The sequence below is a fragment of the Drosophila navojoa genome, chromosome 4 (assembly GCF_054131105.1).
Source record: "Drosophila navojoa isolate 15081-1374.11 chromosome 4, UAZ_NAV_1.0, whole genome shotgun sequence".
Classification (NCBI taxonomy): Eukaryota; Metazoa; Arthropoda; class Insecta; order Diptera; family Drosophilidae; genus Drosophila; species Drosophila navojoa.
Window position 1 is genome coordinate 18,819,104 of NC_142892.1, and position 21,167 is coordinate 18,840,270.

Here is a 21,167-nt window from a genome sequence, read left to right on the forward strand (position 1 = left end):
TTGCTATGTGTATTTGATACATAAATATGATAAATTAAATATAATTGTTGTTTACTGAACTTTATTTAAATAAAATCACTGCATTTAATTATCTAATTTACTAAAGATTTAGCTACATTTCTTTAAATTTTTTTCTATATGTTTAAGTTTATTTTCAGCTACAATATTATTTCTTTATTTATTTTCTATTATTATTAATTTATTTCTTTATTTATTTTTATTTATTTTTTTATATATAAGCATTCTAGATTCTATTCCAAATTTCTTTTGCCTTCAGCATTGATGATTTCCTCTCACACTTGGCAACATCTTCACTTTTTTGTCGTCTGACCCGTTAACTACCATCTAAAATCATCTCGCTTTAATGCGTTAATTTTAAACACCATCTATGTGCGCTGCTAAATCCCCGTAGATTAAGCCGCGTTCGTCCCACGCAAATTGTGGCCACACCTCTCACAGAAAGCCCAAATTTAATGTTTAATTTCAATTTCAACGCCGCTGCGCCTCATAAATTTTCTAAAACTAGTCATTAAAAACAGTCGAAAAAAACTAAACCGTATTTTCCACTACCCCGCCGCCGAGCCCCCACCCCCTCTGCTTTGCTTTACTCTTGTCCAGTGAATTTTGCATAAATTAAATTAATTTTTTTTCCTTTATGCTCTAACGTTTTGTTTGTAGCGTTTTTTATTTAAAATTCAAACCAAATGACTACGTTATTTGCATACTGCCAAAGAGACAACAACATCAGGGAGGGCGCGGTGCCGGTGGACTTGGGGTGCGCTATAGGGGGCCTACGAAACTCATGGAAAATGGAAGTACGGGGTATATTGGTTGGCGTAGAGTAAATGTAGCTGGTAGGGGAAGCCGTTGTAGATCCCCTAAAATAGTACATAAATTCTTGCTTAACATTTGCAGTCAAGTTGGTATAGTTTAATCCGAAAACAAATATATATTCTTTAATATATTATATAATATCTGAACCAAGTATAAGCTGTTGATATTATCGATTACTATTTTCGATAATAATCGACATCGAATCTTTAGATATTCCAGCATATGTCAAACTCTCAAAGACCTAGACTCGATTTAGAATAAACTATAAATAAATTCAGAAATTCAATTGCTTTCTGCATTCAGCCCCCAGCACCAGGGTATTTCCTAGTCAGGCACTCAAAACTAACCAATTTTGACTTATTTTAGCTAGGGGCTGCTTCGGCGTCATCATCTATTTCAGCGCCTACGATTAGCATAAAGCTTTGTGCAGGTTTTTTTTTTTTTGTGAATTTGTTGAAAAAAATAATTGCGGCATAAATTGTGGTAAATGTTTACGGCAACGTTTGATATTCTGTTTTTAGTTTAACTGGAATATATTGGACATTTTATAGTTGTTGCCTGTCCGAAACTCTTAAATGATTACAAAATATAGAATGCATAAAAAAATATTGTTTATGTTGTCATTTAAATGTGCATATTTAACAAATATTTGTGATTATTTTCAACATATTTATGCAAATGGTGGGCAAACAACGTGAGGCAAGAGCTGTTCGGTTCCGTGCCTGGGGGCTCATATGTTTGTATATGTGTGTATGTGTGTGAGTGAGTGTGTGTGTATAAATATTGTTAAAAACTTCAGGATCTGGCTGCAGTCACTTTCGTCAGCGTGACACGGCATATTTGCGCACATCCTGTCCGGTCCTCGCTCTCTCTCTCTCTCCCACCCTCTCTCACTCTCTCTCTTTGTCTGTCTGTCAACATGCGCCTCAGTGAACTTCTGTTACAGGTTTTGTAATTAAGAAAACTCATCAAAGTTAACAACAACGCCGACTGACTGACTGACTGGGTCGCCCGCTCGCTTATTTGTTGTCAACATTATCAGCGCTAGCTGCCGTGTGTTACGACATGTATGTCACACTATTCTCGCCCAGCCCAGGTGCGCCCAGGTCTGCTTCCCATTGGCAACTCATTGAGAGCCCATTACAGCGCCATTCATTTCCTTTTCGCTTTCATTGTAAAACAAATGTCATGCCTTGACGTGTCGCTCATCTGATTCCCATCTCATTCCCAACCCATTCCCATCTCATTCCCATCTAATGCGTTTAATGAAAAAGGTGTTTATTGTTGACAGTCGTTCCTCTATCTCCCTCCCTCTCTCTCATCCCGCTATCACAGTGACATTCTCGTTGTCTCCAGGCGTTAAGTTGAGACTCAGATTCCACGGCGTTTTATCTGTCAGCTTGTCAAAAGTCAAACGGCAAAGTTCCCAGTCAGGTTACATAGTAAAACATATTTGTTTGGTTTTAGTTTGAGTTGCGTTGCGTTGGCGAAATTGAAATAAATGTGTTTGTTTATATTCCAGTTGATACTCAGCTGAGCTGCACTAAGCCCCCAGGCACTGCCATCTGCAACTTTGCCATTCCGACAGACAACTTTTCAATTAGACCAAGAAGAATGCGAAACTTTTCATTTCATCTGTCTACTTTTATAGTCTATAGCAAAAAGTAAATAGTAAATTGATATGCTCTCACTGTCTTGACATGCTCTTAACTTTTATTTGTTATTGCTCAGAGCGAAAGTTTCGTATAGCTTAAGATAGAATAATGTTTTAATATATATATTTTCTGAGAGCAGAAGTATCATCATATTTTTTGCATAATTCTTCATATATTTTTATTCTATATATATTTTACTTTTCTAATAAGTCAAATTAATTTATTTTATTTTTTTTATAACATGAATCAGTTTAAAATATATTTCTTGAATGAGTTTTTGTTTGAGAAACTAAAATATGAATTAATTTTTTTTTTCAAATTTGCATTGAGAAATTATATAGAATTTTTGGAAACGAACTTAATTTTGTTTGTTTAATAAAGCAACATTTCACTCCGTTTGGCATAGACCGAAAAACATTTAGCAGACAATCGGCTGTTAATCTAAAATATCATCATGTTTTGCCCAGCAAATGAGCAAAGCAAACATTTCCATCAGCAGCCATGTTGAGCGGGAAAAATGAAAATGAAAATTGAAATGGAAAATATGCAAAGCTGAAAATGAAAGCTGCTACCCTAAATGCAATATGCAAAATGAGCGCGCTTGGAAAACATAATCATTCTCATTCTCATTCTCATCAAAACAAAAATATGAATGTAGTACTGGGAGCTGTACAAAGGAAGTGGTGGATGTTGATGTTGTTGGGCAACTAAGTGGAAATAGGCAACAAAATAATCATTTTTGTACATACATAGTGTGCATACAGAGTGGTATGCGGGGCCACGCCCACAAGAAATACAGAAAGAAAAAAAAAAACATAGAGAAATGCCACTGACAATGGGCGACAAATGACATGCAAGGCGAAATTTATTACAAAAAGCAAAAGAAAAGCGGAAAAATGTGGGGAAAAACAAGCAGCAGCAGCTATGCAAAATTTGTCGCACTGAAAGTGACAATGTTCTCGCCCCCCCACACACACACACACACCCACTACTCTAGACATGTGTGATGGATGTAGCTCAACTTTATGACATGCTGCAAGCCAACAACAGTTCCAGCTGTAAGTTAACTCCCAAACACCCACAGATCGTACAAATTTGCGCCGTTGACTAAAATATTTGATAGATGCGTTCGTCCACCTCCCACTCACCTCACCTCTCTCTCTCTCTCTCTCTCTCCCTCTCTCTCTATCATATTTCGTTATTTTTGCTTGCTCTGGCCAAATTATGGCATTCGCTCAGCCAAATAGATTTTTTATTCAAATTGAGCTTACTTTTTATGGCACATGATACTTGATGGATATGTTGGTCTATATGATATTATATTATGTAGCCGGCAATGGGCTGCACTCAAAAAGGTAACAAACTCGAGATTGAAATTTCTGCTAGAGACAAGGGTATATACATACATACAGGGCATATACATACATACATACATATGTATAGGTATGTATGTGTATAAAATATGGAAGACGCTTGAAATAAGGCAATAATTTGCATACGAGCAACGCGTAAATTGTTTGAAAAGGGTTGAAATAATATGTAAATAAACTCTTTTTATGGTCGGAAGAATATTAAAAGATGATTTATATTGCAGCAATAATCAATTTGTTTGACTGTGATGTGGAATGGCTAACAATTTTATTGAATAAACTGAAATTCCCAAAATATTTTAAGAAATGTAAAAAAGAAATGACAGAAAAACGTGAAACTTAGCTTACCTAACTCTTGAATAAAAAACAAAAATAAATACAACAAATTAGATATTAGAGCAATAATCCACTTAGTTTTACTGTGATGTTTAATGACTAAATATGTATGCACTAAATTTTATATAATATTTTATATATATTTAAACAAATTTTATATAATATAAAAATAATTTTTAAAAATATATAAAATATGTAAAATTTAATACATACATTGTTAGTTTTAAAATAACTTTTAAACATTTTTGAAAATATTTTCAACAATAATTAAACTGGCAAAGCCATTCTGACAATTTTTTTCTTTTCATATATTTTCAGCTCAACTCTTTTTATCTAATTGAAACTTAGTTCTGAGCTCGTTGCCTTTGGGACTTTGCAGACTATGCAAGACTGCAGCTATAACCAGCAGCCTTTTGGAGTCACAATATTTATGTGCCTTTGTTCTCACACTCCCTCGCTCTCACTCTCTGTTGTTTTCAATGGCAACATGCAATCATCTTTTATGCAAGCGACGTGAAAACAAGCCAAGAGGCAAACTACTCGCCCACCTGCAGCTAAAGCAAATAAACAACGTGCGGCAGTTAGACCAAACATATTCGAGTTGATGTGAAACAGAAGCTATGCAGCTTGATATGAATGGCAAAGGCAGAGGAGCCGCACGCTACCCACCGCCTTGCAGCTCTGTTTAAGCATATGTTTTGCCAAGCTTATTGAAAAATATGCTCTGACAGGTAATATGTCAATGCGTGGGATTTGCCAAAGTGCCAGCGTCGCGTCGTCTCCGCAGCAACATAATAGAAGCTGCTGCAGGAGCACGAGCAGCCAGAGCTGGGGTCGGTTCAGGATGTACACACACAGCCACACATACACACATATGCAAAGTTTCGTTTGGGCCCCTCAAGGCATGTTCTTAAGCCAAAAGAAAATATGACAGCGCTCGGTTGAAAGCCCCGCGCAAACAGCAGAAGCAGCCGAAGCAGCATCAGCAAGGATAAGCTTAGCTTGTGGGAGGTGAGGGAGGTGGGGGCACTGCAGTTCTGTCTCTGATGATTTATCGCCATCAAATTGAAAATTGAGTGCCTGACATTGTGGCAGAGACGAGCGCGCATTAATATTAAGTTGTATATAAAACCGAACTGTCTGTCGTTCACTTCACTTACCGTAAAGAGACAACTGGCCACACAGATTGCGGCCCAGGAGCCAACCCAGTAGCGCAGGACGGTGCGCTCGCGTTCCGGAAAGAACATCGCATGGCACGGTGCTCCGCAATCATGTAGATCCTGCGAAAGAGAGAAAAATCCGAAAATGAGTAATGCGCATTGACTAAGTGAGGCGGCACAACGGAAATTAATTTTCTGCGGTGCGTAATTAATTAGACTTTGCATTTAACGGCGGCTCTTATGACAACAATAGCAATCGCAATAGAACTGAGTGACAGAGACGGAAAGAGAGAGAGAGAGTGTGGGCGTGACAGAGGTACGACGGGAGAGTGAGCTATATAATGTGGTTTGTTTGTATGCCACGGCGCAACACTTCATCATTAATTAATAATTTTAAGCCGCCTCACAGCGGGTCGTAAAAAGTGAATTGTAATTTTTAATAAACATTAAATTGTTTTTCCAGAGAGGGTATCGCAAAATTGTCACAGATGATAAACTCTTTAGATACTCAGAATATCAGCTGTTGTGTGTGTATGTTTCTTTATATTTGTCGAGCTCGTGAGATCATTTCTTCAGTTTCCTTCTTGATTCTACTATATTGTCTGTTTCTTTCACATTTTCATTTTGTTTATCTCTTTTTAAAGCATTCTCTCTCCACTTTACACGCACATTCTCTCTCTTGGTATTTCCATATGGCTCTCATCATTTTTTTCCCCGACTATGTCTGCTTCTTCTCCTATTCAGTTTCTCTCTGCCTTTCTGCCTCATCTTTCCCTCATTGGTTGACAATATGAAGTTAGTTAAGAAACTGATTTCTTATCATCCCATTATTGTCAACCTGTCCCATCGTTACTCTCCTCTATCTTGGTCCATTTATCACTTTTCTCACTACCTCCCTCTCTAATTCTGTATGCTTGTCATTCGCTTTGATATTCCTAATTTCTTTATCGCGTAAGCATTTGAGTGTAGGGTATCTGTGAATCTATCAATCCAAGAAATCTATTTTCTTTTTCACTTAACATATTTTGTAAATTCCCATTAATTACTTGTTACATATTAATGAGAATTTTTATTGAAAATAAAACAATTAAATTTTAATTTATCAAAATTCAATTTAAGGAATAAGGCCAGCTTTAACATTTATGAATGGGCACTATTAATATTTATGAATATTTATAAGAATTTAATATTTATTTCAAGAAATTATTACTTTAAATTAAGTATAATAAACAGATAGTAAAGTGTTTATTAATTTGTTTATCCATGTGCAATCTTATGCTTAAATAGGTTTTTAATAATACATATTTCATATTTTATTGTCAATATTTTCTATTGAATAAAACATTTCATTAATTTTTCTATTCAACTTTAGATATATATCATAGATATCATAGACACTCAGATTAGCCAACTTTTTCATTTCGAAACTTTCTCAGAATAGTTTAAATCTCTATAGAAATCTTGTTCCGTTTCAAATCAGAGTTTTTTCCCTTTTATTATATTCACTCCATTTCAGTTAATTTCCAATCTTCATTTCGTCTGAGTGTATAATTTTGATGCCAGCTACTTTGGCTGGCAATTTGAGGGCGCTTCCGCTGTTGCCAAAGTTTTTTTCTCTTTAGTCAGACTGAAAAGTTGTCTTCCTCTTTGGGCTGCATGCGCCACAAATATGCGTAAGTATATCCGAATCTTCCCTGGTTGCTTATCATTAACATCATTATATAAAATTTGTTGCCGCTTGCTGATGCTGTTGTTTATTTTCATCTCTTCTCTGGCTTTGGGGCCTGAGCTCGCGCCAGATAAAACGCGTTTAACGCGACGTCGCAACGTCGCTACGTCGACAGGTTCTCCCAGCCGGCTCTAACCCTCCTCCGTTGCGCCTCGAAAGGCAAGAGAAGAGAAAAACGCAATTTGCGCCGCTAACCTAACGATGATTGCCCCAAGTGAAGAGAGCTGAGGACCAACAACATCCAATCCGGGGCCAGGATCAGCGGGAAGCGCCTTTTAAATTTTTAATGGGAACTTCAAATAATGCCCTGGCCAAACACATAAAATTTTTCGGGGTTGCTCTTTGACAGAGGTTTGCTGCTGTGGCTGCAGCTCCTCCTACCCACAAACTGCTTAGTTTTTGTTTTCCTTGCTGGCTTCAGACGGCCACAAAGACAGACAGACAGACAGACAGCAGCCGTCCTCTGTGGGGGCTTTGGCTGCATGTGAAATGAGCTCGACTCGAGTTGAGTTGCCAACTTCCAGAGAGAGAGAAAGAGAAATGCGTGAGGCAAACATTTGCAGATGTGTCGAGAGATTTGCATCAGATGCAGATACATTTCGCATTCACTGTTGCCAGTCAGGAACAATTTTTGCAATGTTTGTTTGCCTTTCTCTCTCGCCAAGTGCGTGTGCGTGTGTGTGTGGCTCTATCTAAAATTCAAATCTCTTGTGCCGCGGCCAGTGCCAGGCCCTGTTGCCGCTCTTCACGGCACAATGCAATTGGCGGGGTTGTTTTACAGTGTGTTCACTGTGTCTGCGTGTAGTTCAAGGTTGAAGCTCCCCTCGAGCCAAAATAATCTCTAGCGTAATATCATTAAATTGCATTCATTGCCCGCAGAGCTGACGCAGCTGATGAATTGCATGACCAGGGCTGGACACACACGCACACAGAGCGAGTTCTGGTAAAATTTGAGTTTGTTTGTGGCGCACTTTAAATGAACTCACCAACTCAAACAGACGCCTCTTCTATGGCCAATTAAAGCACTCGAGCTACGTGCGGCAACAGTTAGAACAAAAGCCCAAAAGACAACGTGGCCCAAAGGAGTTACAACAACAGCTAGCACACTGACCACAACAAAAGCCCTGGGACTTGCACATTGCATTGTTAGGCAGGCCTGCTCCGAGTCAGTCTGAGCCCAAGTTTCTGCCCGCATCTCGGCTCTGGCTTTGGCTCACCCCGCCCTGGCCACCGCCGACCTCGTCTGCTCTGTCGACTCCTAGTCCGGCCCATTGTTTTCGATTTTTATGAGGCATGTATAAATAATTGCGCCCAAAGGCCGCCGACATAAGTTTTCATGCCGGCCGCGTGGACGAACACCAACAGCAACAGCAACAGCAACAACTAAAACGCGACTAAACTGAAGTCCGTTGCCAGCTGCCACGCCCCTGCCCTTGCGCCCCCGGCCACGCCCTAGCTGTGCGGCGAACAACATTTACCATCTTGTTCTTTTTTATCGCGCTCCCTCTCTGTCTCTCTCCCCGTCTCTCTGCAGCTCTCTCGCTCTCTTTTGTTTTGACTGCCGGCTACAAATGTAATAAAAAATGGCAGCAGGCTGCAAGTATGAACAGCATTTAAGGAGTTTTTAATTTATTATAAATATATTTTATGGAGAGACGAGGCAGAGGCAGAGGCAGAGGCAGAAAAAGCTCAGGTTAGCTACGACGGCTGCTAGTTGGAGTATTGGGGGGCGTGTTGATGATGGGCAACCTGCAAATTATTATGACTAAAGTCAAGAGTCAGACTTAGGGCACGAAGCACAAAGGAAATTGCGAAGGCACAGTGAAGCAAAAGACATTGGACAAGTCGTAAAAATGACAAAGCACTAAAGTTATTCAACACATTTTGACAACAATTTCAAATGATCTAGTACAAAAGTTATTCGATAAATTTGTATAAAATAAATTAAGGTTTAAAGTTAAAAGGAATTTTAATTATAATTATAAAACAATAAATTATAGAGACAAAATAATATTTTAATTAAATACATATAAAACTAAAAGTGTATTTAATTAAAAATTAAATATAAAATACATATATAAGAGAATTTAAAAATATATATATTTACATATATGTATAAAAAATAAATAATAATTATTGAACATGTCCCAAGATTTAATAAATATTAAATTAAATTTTAGATAAATAAAAATTATATATATATTATATATATATATATATATTTTATATATATATTTTCATATATAAAACAAACAACAACAATTTTATGGTGAGATTGTTAATATTGTGAATAGTAAATAAAACTCTTAAAAAACTTATTTAATTAATCGATGGATTCGGGTTACTTGCAATTCTGTTTAAATAAAAAATATAAGAAATAAAACTTAATATATGAAACGTAAAGTAAAAAATAAAAAAAAAAAAAATTATTAAAAAATAATTATATATACACATATAAAATATAATATTAGTATACAAAAATATAATTATAATAATAATATTTATGTGCAGATTATTGATATGAGTAATAAATAAAACTAATATATAAGCCGAACTTAAATAATTTATAAATGGCTTTAGTTTATTTGAATTTTGTTTCATTTTATTTGTGTTAACTTTTAGAAGCTGAACAAATAATTTCTTATTATATATTAAGAATCAGAAACTTTAGCTAATCCTTAGCTATAATTTCGCTTATGAGAATTTCTTAAACTCTCTTAGTTCTTACGTTTTATAGAATCGTTTGACAATTGAGCAAATAAAAAGTGTTAATGGCGTAGAGTCAGACGACTTTAATAGACATACGCACGTTTTTCAAAGCAATTAAGATAAAATATTCGCCTTTTTTTGTGCTTGCCAGACGCCGTGGTCATAAAATTTTCATTTCTACGAAAGGCTGCAAAAACACTAAATAAAATGTGAAGAAGTTTCTATGAAACTTTTTATATATGTATGTGTGTACACGTAGACCAGTGTGGGCCAAAAACTTTATCCGTAGACACTCTAGCTGAAGGTATTTGGCCACAGATTCATCATCAACCACCCGGGCCAAAAGCCAAAGTCATAGACAACCCTCGACAGCGTGTGTGTGTGTGTGTGTGTGTGTGTGTATTTGTGCTTGTATTTTTGGGGGTGTTGCTGACATTGTTAAAGTCAAAATAGACAGACGAACAGACGGTGGAGAACCGTAGAAGCTGCAAGGCAAAAGATCTAAAGCATCGAGCGGATGTTTCCAATGTGCAATTCGATTGTCCTAAGGGTTGATTTTCGGGGCGCAGGATGTGTGCAGCACAGGATGGGCCTGTCGTCTATGTCTGCTTGCTCGCTCTGTGTGTATGTGTGTGTCTGTGATGTCTGGCATGTCCTTTGGGAAAGACGCCACTGCGTCGCACTTGAAACAACTGGCAAGGACAACAGGAAACAGCCTGCCTGCCTGCTTGCCTGCCTGCTGACAACAAAACATGCATTCGAGCATTGAATAAAATTTCAAAATAAGAGACGCAAAAAATTGATATTCAATAATGTGACCGGAACGAAGACAAAAGTGAAGTCAAGACGGCGTCCAACAAGTCTTAATAAGCAATTTTATGCAGGATGTAAAAAGCAAGAGGGAGAGTGAGTGGGAGAGGGAGAGGCAGCAAGAGAGTGAGGGAGCGAGACCTGTCGGGCAAAGGCGACAAAGTGTTAAGCGTGGTTGACCAAAACGGCTAACGAAATCAAAAATTTCGCTCATAATTTATTAATATTATCGGATGGGTCGGCAGCCAAAGACCCGAAAAATGAAAAACGAAATGCGAAAAACCACAGGGCCCCAAAAAACCGAATAACAAAATAAAAAGCGCTCAAAGACAAAGTTCGAGGGCCGCACAAATTACACATGTCGACACTTTATTAAGGACACTCTGAACTGAAACTCGTGCCGCTGCCGCTGCTGCTGCTTCAGTTGGTGCCTCTGCCGCTGCCGCCACCTTTGGGCTCAGCATTTCGATGGCATATCAAAAAACATTTGCTTTTTGCGGTCCCTCAACGAGGCTGATCCCGAATCCACGCCAGGCCACCGCCGGCTATAAAATGTCGACCCGTCCATATGTTAGCGGCATAAAAACCAAGCAGTAGGCGGGGCAACACCCCTTTTTTCTTGTTTTGCAGCAGCCAACTGATTTTCTTTTTGTCTCCTCGAACTGCCCGCTCTGCCGCCCTACCTCTCGCTCCCTCTCTGTCTCCATCTAAAGTTGGCAGCCCCATCCAATTTGTTGTTGCTTAACCCTTTCATGGCCAAATTGTTGAGGCAACGTACAAATTATGCCCAAAGCGACGAGGAGCGAAAAAAAGCAGCGAAAACAACAACAACAATAACAACAAAGTGCATATGAAAGAGCGCAGCGCTTGGGCAGATATATAAAAGCGGTTCGAGCTGCTGCTGTAGGGTAAGTGAGTCCGTTTTTGGGCTCATGTAAATTACAGAGCTTGTGGAGTGATGGAATTTATAGCGGATCCTCTTGGCCATCTTTGTTTCTCCCTCTCTCTCTCTCTCTTTCTTTCTGACACATATCGTGTAATTTTAATGGAAATTTATGAGCGACGTTTTTAAATTTATGTTGCCAAAGGTGACACAGCACGCAAATTAAGGTTGATGGGCAATCTTTGGAGTGGGGCCATGCGCGGCGCCTTTAGGCTGTGTGAATGTTGTCGGATCGTAAGAGTGAGTGAGAGGGAGAGGGGGAGAGAATTAACGCAAGGTGTCGTAAAAGGGCGCTCAGAATTTATTCAGATATCAGCAGCAGCTGAATTGTATTTCATCTTCTGCTCATTTGTTTTTCTGACAACGTAATTAGCCATTGAAATTAACAGCGAAAAAGGGTTTTGAATATGAATTAGAATGACCCTTCTTGCCTAATGATATAAGCCTACAAACGAAAAAAAAAAAAAGAAAAAGGAAAGGGTTACACATGTATGAGCTTACTTTACATATATAAATATTAATTAATTTCATATTCGCATCTGCAGCATAGCGTGAAGATAAGCTTTAATGTGCACTTGAAGTGCTTCGTAATAAATTATTTATTGTAATTGGCTGCAGCTAGCCCTAAGCCTCCCCAGCAGATCCCTACGACTCGTGGTCCCCAAAGGCCCCAAGAGCAGAAATCTCAGTTAATGCCAGCTAAATGCAAACAACTTAAAACCAACTTAAAAGCGACTTAAAGAGCTATACGCACATTCCATAGACACTATATATATAGATATATAATAATATATACCATATATACAAATGCCATGTACGTCGCTTGCCCTAAAGACTCCGGCAAATATTTATCGGATCGCTTAAAATGCGACGCACGTACGCAGCGGCCGAGAGGGGAAGGGGGGAAGCGCTCAGTTGTGTTGCATGCCGCATACAGAGACGCCAGCAGACGGAGCGAGAGAGATGGACAACGTGACGTTGACACTCATACCACATGGACACAATCCAGTTGCTAGCGGTCACAGTCACGCAGCTGACGCATAGCAACAGCCACCACCACCACCACCACCACCACAGCAGTAGCAGCAACAACAACAACTACAGCAACAGCAACAGCAACATGATAACCCACATAATACAACACAAACCAATCATCCAGAAACAGGCTTCTACTTGAACATTAACCCAAAACAAATTAAACAATTTGTTGCGTCTAACCAGCCAAAAAAGAAGAAGGAAAGAAACATTTAACACAGCGTACCACAACGCTTAAATACTCTAGGAAATAGACAAAAGTTAACTAAATAAATCTGAGTAATAATAAAGAATAATAATAATAAATAATAAAACTAAATAAATAGCATTTTTGTAATTTTTACTTAAAGTAATATTTTAAAATTTTATTTATTTAGTTAGCAGAAGCAAAGAAATTTTAAATGTATTATTATTATTTTAATATTTTATTATTAGTGAATATTTTATCTGTATTACTAATAAACGATTTAATGATTTTACTGTATTTAACCATAGTTTAATATCCTACAAATAAGGCAGAGGTTTTTTAGTTAAAGAGAGAATCAGCGCAAAGATTATATTTAACAAAAAGCATAAGTAAATTTTATAAAATTCCGACTGGAGTAGCTCAAACTTACAATATTTTTATTTATATATTTTTTTAAATATTTATTTTTATTTTTATTTTATTCAAAATATATTTTGAAAAATTCTGATGTTATTCAAAATATTTATTTTATTTAAATAATAATATTTTTATTCAAAAAATAAATACTAGAAAAATAAAATAAATAGTAATTAATTTAGAATTGAAATAAAATATATGCATTAACATACAATATATTATATATAAATATTTCAACAATGCTTAAACAGGTGTATGAAAAATTATTATAATTATTATGCATATTTTATATACAGTAGAATCCGGTTATGGCGATATTGTTATACCTGCACGACGCATAAGTTTACTCATAAGAGCTTGCCCAGGGACTAGAAATATCATCGCAAGGATCATACGGACTCTATAAGCGGAGTCGTTCTACTAAGATTCTACTGTATTTTATTATTATTGTTAAATTTGCATATAAATTCATTTATGTATATTTCTGCGATATTTATCAGCTATATTAATCTATATATATATCACTGCTAATTTATTTTCATATCAAATATCACATATATCACATACCACACCCGCACATACCTCACGATCATAGAGTACAACTTCAAGACGAGCAGGGTACAACTAACTGTAAACTGTAAACGGCTGGCAACATGCACACAAGCAACATGTTGCAGACGCAATGTTGCACAAGTTGCTGCCAGACTTTGAATTGATTTCTGCTTGAATGTTCGAATTTCTAGCCTCCTCCAGGTGCTGCTCAGCAGGTGCAGAGGCAGAGAAGCCAACTGCAAAACCTGAAGCTGGGCTCCTGGCACGTTTTTTATTCTACTGCTGCTGCTGCTGCTGCTGCTGCAGCGCTGACATTGACGCTGGCAGCGACTTCTATTACGTTGGCAGGCTGCAAGCGCAGCAATTTTCGATTTGACATTTTGGCAGCTCTCTGTCTACTTTTCTAATTGCATTGCCCGAAGGCGGCAAGGAGGCGGGTGTAGAGTTTTAGGTCGTGTTAGCTGTGCTGGGGTCGAGCTCTGGACACGCTTCGCTTGGCAGCATCTTCTACATAATTTGACATATTAATTTTTAGTTGGCCTGTCATGCGGCATTTTCCACAGAATGACAACAACTAATGAGCAGCAAGCAAGCAAGAGCAGAAAACTTTTAACAAGGAGCAGGGGCAGGCGGCAGAGTAGAGAACTTGAGACTCATTCATAGAGCTACACATACATTTATATATGTATCTGTATGTACACCCGCACTGCAGTCTTGTCATCATGCTGCTTCTAAACCGTTTTTGGCCACATGTAGCGCGGCTCGTCAACGCATTCGCAGTTGGGGGCAATTTCTTTGAATTTTCTTTTTGGCTTTATTTTTTAATATGCCCTGACTTGGAGTATGTCAGAAGAGGGTATCATCGATGCTAAATTAAAAAGAAATTTTATAAATATGCACATAATAACAAAGTAGAAGTTTTAGCTCTAAGAATCCCATTCAGACACTGACTAGAACTTATAAGAAACAGTAAAAAGATGTTGTCAAGAGGGAGATTTTTATAAGACATCGAGAAAAAATATCTCTATCTATCTACACATCTAAGCTCACTATCTCAGCTAGTCAAAGATTGTCAACTACAACCGTTAATTGCTTATTCCACAGTAACTGCTAGTCGAGTAAACTCGTTTGTTTCTGTTTCTGTTTCTGCTTTTTTCTTTACTGTAGCACATTTTCCTATATTCTTGATTCTATACAAATGCTCTGTGTGCTCTGCTTTAGACATTAAACGTCAACTTTTGCAGCAACAATTTTCATTTCGCTTGCGTTTTGTCTTCGCTTTGGCTTCATTTGCCTCTCCCGCCGCGCCGCGCCACGTCGCATCGTCTGAAGCGCATAATTTAATAAATTTATGAAATTTAATAGACAGCAACGTGTTCGGTGGCCACAAATTTGCGGTGGGTCTTGAAATTTATATGCCAGAGCTGACGCTGACGCCGAAGCTGCCGATGAAGCCAGAGCAGCCGAGCAGCAGCCGAGTGGGCGTGTCAATGTGTTGCACTTGTGTTTGCCAGAGCATGAAAATGATTGTACTTAAGCCGCGACTAGAAAATATAGCTCTTAAAGACTTGCCAAAGAATTTCCACTAACAATGGAAATTAAAGCTGTGGCCCATTAGACGGCTTAGTAAACGTTTTTCCGAGCTTATAGAGCTAAATATTATAGTGGGATTTTGAATGGAATTAACTATATTAAAGGCAACTGGAGTTGGATTAGACGCGGGACTTGGCTAACGGCGCTTTGGGCAAATATTTCTATTGGTGATTTCAAGAACTTATAATATCAATAATATGTACATATAATTACAATAAATATTATAATAATATATATATTTACATATACTATGTATGTGTATGTATATATATTTATATGTAATATAAAATATATTTTTAAAGTGTATTGGTCTATTTGAAATAAATTAATAATAAATTAAATTATATAAATAATTTAAAATATAATTTTTTAAATTACATAAATAATTAAAAAAAATATAATTTATGAAATTATAAAAATAATTTTAAAATATTATTTATTATTAATTTTTATTATAAATTGTTATCTACTTAATTACATTTACAAAAAAAAAATGTATAAATTTATAATATTTTAATTTTTATTGCAATAAATTCTTTATAATAATAAAACTCGCATATTATCTTTTTTCTTTCATCAACTTTTCTAACTAAATCCTATATATAGATAAATTTTTAATTTTCTTTACATTTACTCTTCATTATTCAATTATTATTCTCTTCATGCTTCACTGCCTTTCAGTCACAATCAATTTAAAAAATCCTTTCTAATCCTCTCATAATTTCATTGCTCAATACCTCCCACAGCTGCTTAGCTTCCGATCCGGCTTTGAGGTCCAAGCAGGTTTTAACTATTCTTCTCTATATTTTCCACTCTTTTGCCTTCTTGCCTTCTGGCAGATCAAGCAGTTTAAGCCTGAGCTTCAGATTCAAATAATTTCCGTCATTAGGCATACGTCACGCGCCACTCATTAGACTCTGTCAAAGAGTGCTTGGCTGCAACGGTAATTTCGTAGTGTCGCCATCGTATCGCCTAACAAGCAAACGGTCCACTTTTAAGTGAAGTCCTCCCCTCTCGATACATTGCTCGTCGAGGAAAAATATTACAACAATTTGCATGGAACTCGAAGCCTGTTGCTGCAAAGGAGATGCAGATGGAGGCAGTTGCTGTTGCTGTTGCAGTTGCGGTTGCTGCAACAGATGCAGATATGCCGCGATACCTGAGGACTAACGGCACAAAGTGTGCTGCACACAGAGATGTATCGATGTTGCCTGGCTGCCAGCAAGCCATACAGTTAGAAGCCGGTTCTCAATAATAATTGCAAGAGCAACAATCAAGTTATGGGCAGGTGGCTAAGCAGCGGCTGAGGAGGCAGCCAAAGTCTCGGCCCTGCCAGGTAAAAGTGATGCGCTTCATAGCTCTGGCCCATTCGGAGTGCACAGTGCACAGTCAATCCACAGTGATATAATGCTCAAAATTATATATCATTTGAATAATAACGCATCAAATTACATCAAAGAAATGCCATACAATCGATATGACAGCTACGCAAATTGTTAGCAGATGAAAGATGATCGAGCAATCGTGTTTTGGCCGAATGAATGGGAAGCTGCCATGGCCGAGTGCCTGCTAGGGTATTTGCCTTTGTGCGCATTGACATGTGGCAGGTCCATTGTGAATAGTTGTTGCAGTTGCAAGCAGATACTTTAAAGACTGCTTCTACTACCTAGAAGCTTGTGCAGATGAAGTTGGATATTGTAAAGATAGATTTGTGAGATTGCAATGTCGGCTCGAAGACAGTTGCTTCTGTCTAAAGTTTCAGTTTGAAAATATTTTAATTTCAGTTCATGTGCATGTAGAAGCTTTCTCAATAAGAAGTATTTCTTGTCGTATAAAAAAGTAAAGAGAATAAGGAAAATATATTTAAATAAGAATTGGAATTAATTTGTCTCTTTTTTAATTTTCAATAAATATATTAGTTTGATTATGGTTCAGTATCAACATTTACTATTTACTTTATTTGGAATAATTTATAAATTTATTTTTAACATACAAATATTTTTTTATAATTTACAACTTATTTTTAGTAAACGATGCTCTATATATTTTAATTGCAAATTTTCTGTTAATATTGAATATCTTCTGCATCATTCAATAAAAGTCTTACTTTTCGCTAAAAAAATAAACAAAAAAATATATAAATAATTTTTTCAAATTTGTTGAATAAACGTACAACAAAAGTTTAAGCTATAATTAAATTGTTTTCCTTAAATAGTTTTGAATATATAATGTATATCAGTTCTTCAATATATATTCAAATTTAAGCTTTGCTGCTGTGTTCAAGGCTAGCTTAAGAATCGCTGATCTAATCTTTGTATAATCGGCATGCTTTCATATGTTAATCGTCTGTTCCATGTTGGAGGCGATTCTGAATGAACGTATGCTAAGCTTTATCTCATAATTCAATATTAAATATTAGTTATGTATTTATGCCGCGCATATCGAGGCATTTATACTGAGACCACTTTCCAAACTGCTTCTTTTTATTGATTCAAAGTTATGCCGTCTTCTGTTCGCTGTTGCTCTTTAAAATTCTCTTAGCTGAAATCAGTCCAAAAATAATCTCTGGTGCTTTCAAATTGAAAGAGAAAAAGAACTTTAATTCAATTTAAGTTTCAATTTTAATTCAACTCTCGTCCGCGTGCTTGGTTCATCTAGAAATTGTTTGGCGATCAAGACAGTTTTAGCTTAACAGTCACGTAAACGCGGCAAATTGTATTTCACATTTCCAAGGTCTTCAGATGATTTTCATTTGGCCTGGGAAATGACACTTGAACTTGCAGCTGCATTTCGTATGCCACATGCCACAGATGCGCAACACTTGCCACATCATTGGCTGACATCGATAGCATTGAATCAATTGAAAAGCGCGAGTGCGCGCATGAATACAAGAGGGAGAGAGAGAGAGAGAGAGAGAGATGGGTAGAGCGAGAGCTGTGGCTGCTCCCTTGGGCATTCGCAGCCTGAGAAGCTGGCCATTAACTAAAAGCCCGCACTCTTGATAGGGAAAAAATACGAAAAGATGGAAAAGAAATAAAAAACATTTTCTAAAAACTATTTGCAACAATTTTTCACAGTCGGCTGCCATAATTTTTCACACAGAGCAACAAATGCTGGTCTACAGATCTGAAGCTTGGCTCTGCTTTTTTTCTGTATTATTTTCTGCTTTCGTTGCTTTTATTTTAACACTTTAAGCGCTGACGCTTAGAGACGCCAGAGAGGACATTGGGGAGTTGGTGTTGGCATCGCGAGAGCCCAACTGCATTTTCATTTCCATTTTTTGTTTCGCTACAGTGGCGAGCGCTTTGTAATCAACAGAGGCGACTCGCGTTGAGTCGAGTCGAGAGTCGAGCTCCGCAGATGCAACGCAGATACAGATACAGCCACAATTTATCTCACAGTTTGCAGTCTAAACAAAAATGACTGCCGAGTTCGTTTTGGTACTCGTTTGGGGTCTGGTCTGGTCTGCCACAGTCTGCCCTAGCCATAGGGTAGTGCAGCTCATCGGCTCATCGGCTCATCTACTGCCGGGCCATTTGCCATGTCCGCATCCGCAATCCATTCCATTCCATCTCGCCCATTCCCTTGCCACCTTTGCGCCATGCGGCGACAGCGATAAATGTTTTAGCATTTTCAAACTACACAAACTACAAAACTCTGAAATATACAAATGATTTCGTATTTATTTCAAGCCAAGTTCCCAGTTCCAAGTATCCAGTCGCTGATCCACAATACCGCTTGGCCTAACGATGACAGCGCATTCGCTATGCACATCTCTTTCTCTCTCTCTCTCCCCCTCTCTCTATCTCTATCTATCTCTTTGTCTCCATCTCCATCTCCCGCTGGCGAAATCCTCGTTTCGTGCTGTGCTCTTCGCATGGCTTGGCCCATGTAATTTAGTGCAAATTTCAGCGGGGTTAGGCAATTCCGATGCGGGTCTAACTGCATCGGTTATTCAGTTATGGCCTCGGCACGTCGAAGTCCTAGCTTTGCATGCGTAAACACCATTCGAGCACTGAACACTGAGCAGCTTGGCAGGCTGAAATGCTCTTTAGAGGCTGATTTTGTTATGTAATTAGAACTGGCCAGCCAAAGACTATGTGTCCTATGCTCGCAATTAGCACTCGGCTAGACTAGTTCACAAGTCAGAATGAATAAAGCGGGGGCCAAAGATGATATATTCGCATAGAGTTCTATCTTTTGAGAGTTTGTTCTTATTTTATATATCAAGTGTGTGTTAGTATACAGTAAATTACTAAATATCTATGTTCACTTTATTTGTACCATAATCTTACTAAATATATACTATATTTTTGCAATTTCAAATACCAACTAAACTTTAGGAATACCACACATATTTATATTGGCTTTAGTTACATTCACATCACTCTCTAATATGCCTTTGGATAAGCCTTCCACACTTAATTTCTTCAAATAACAAAGATCTCTATGGATCTATCTCAGCAAATTCTCTCTACAGATCATCTCTATGATTCCAAACTCAAGAAACCGTCCGTTTCTATAGACTGCTGTTATCTCTAACGACCTTCTAGATCACGCCACATCCGTTCCTTATTTATAGCCTCCTTTATCTCTAAAGATCTCTAAATATATATGTACATACACCTCAATCTCTATAAGACCACCTCTTTCCATCTCTAAAGACCGTCTTCTACTATAGAGACCCTTTCTATATCTATATACACCCTTCATCTCTATAGGCGGCTTCCATCTCTATAAAGCCCCTCCATCTCAACCTCACTCTCTCCCGCTCTCTCTCTCTCTCTCTCTCTTGCTCTATCATTTTATCTCTTCCTCATTCCCTTTTTTGTATGACCCTGTAATTATAAGCTTCACAATTTGAAGTCAATGGCATTGATGGCAATTTACAGCTTAATCTACCTACATGTCCAGATCGCGATCCGTAGCTTAAATCAATAGTTCAAAATGCCAGCCGCCACAATCCTCGCTACTCAATATATAATATAGTGCGGCTCGATGCATATAAATCTATGGCACTCGTATATTAATTTGCTGGCCATTGAAATCGCTTCAGCGACGGGCAAGATTATTCTCGTCAGCGGACAAATTTTTTTCTACAAACAACTCAGAAATTGAGCTGAAAAAAAAAGCTGGATAACTGACAACGGACGAGCTAAAAAAAAGACTCAGATAATGCCGCAACTTGTGCGCTATATGCATTTACAATATTTGCCGCATTTATTTTCATTTATTTTCCTCCGTTTTTGTTTTCTTTTTTTTTTCTCTGTATTCCATATCTGTCGATAAGAGAAGTGAGCGCTGAGGTCGCCGGTGGGGCTCGACAAACGCTCATTGAATTCGCAACTCGATGGGGCTTTTGGTTCGGCGTTTCTTTTGTTCGCGTTGATAAATGATTTTGATATATATATATATACACTCATATATATTTATAAAAAGCATTGGCAAAGCAGCGGGGAATCAAATTGCGTCAAAAGCCTGTCAGTCTCATTAATTTCGAGCGTGGAAAATGCGAGACGCGACGAGACGAGAAAAACATTTTAATACGCATTCAAATGCTTTGTCTGCTTTTACTGCTGCTGATGCTGCTGCTGCTGCCTCAACTGATATTCAATTGGTGGAAAATGCCGCTGTCAATGCTGAAAACTATCTCTCAAATAAAGGACCACAGTCGGGTCAAGCCATTGAGCCAGGAAGTGGTTTGAGTGCGTTTGGTATTTCGCTTTTCGATGGGGTTTTCTCCTCTGGACCGACCCAGCATGTCGGTTCAGCCGAGGTCAACGTCGTGCCAGCTGCCCAATGAATCAGCATTCGTCATTCAATTCATTAAATTTATA

The 21,167-nt window shown here is 37.7% G+C and overlaps 1 protein-coding gene across 1 annotated transcript in view; it reads right to left on the reverse strand.

Moving 5' to 3' along the window:
- fz (frizzled class receptor) overlaps window positions 1-21,167 on the reverse strand; it is a 122,652-nt gene that overhangs the window by 71,538 nt on the left and 29,947 nt on the right. Inside the window, exon 2 of the mRNA XM_018102492.3 lies at window positions 5,356-5,475. Coding sequence (XP_017957981.1) covers window positions 5,356-5,475 — 120 coding nt within the window. The remainder of the gene's footprint in view (window positions 1-5,355; window positions 5,476-21,167) is intronic.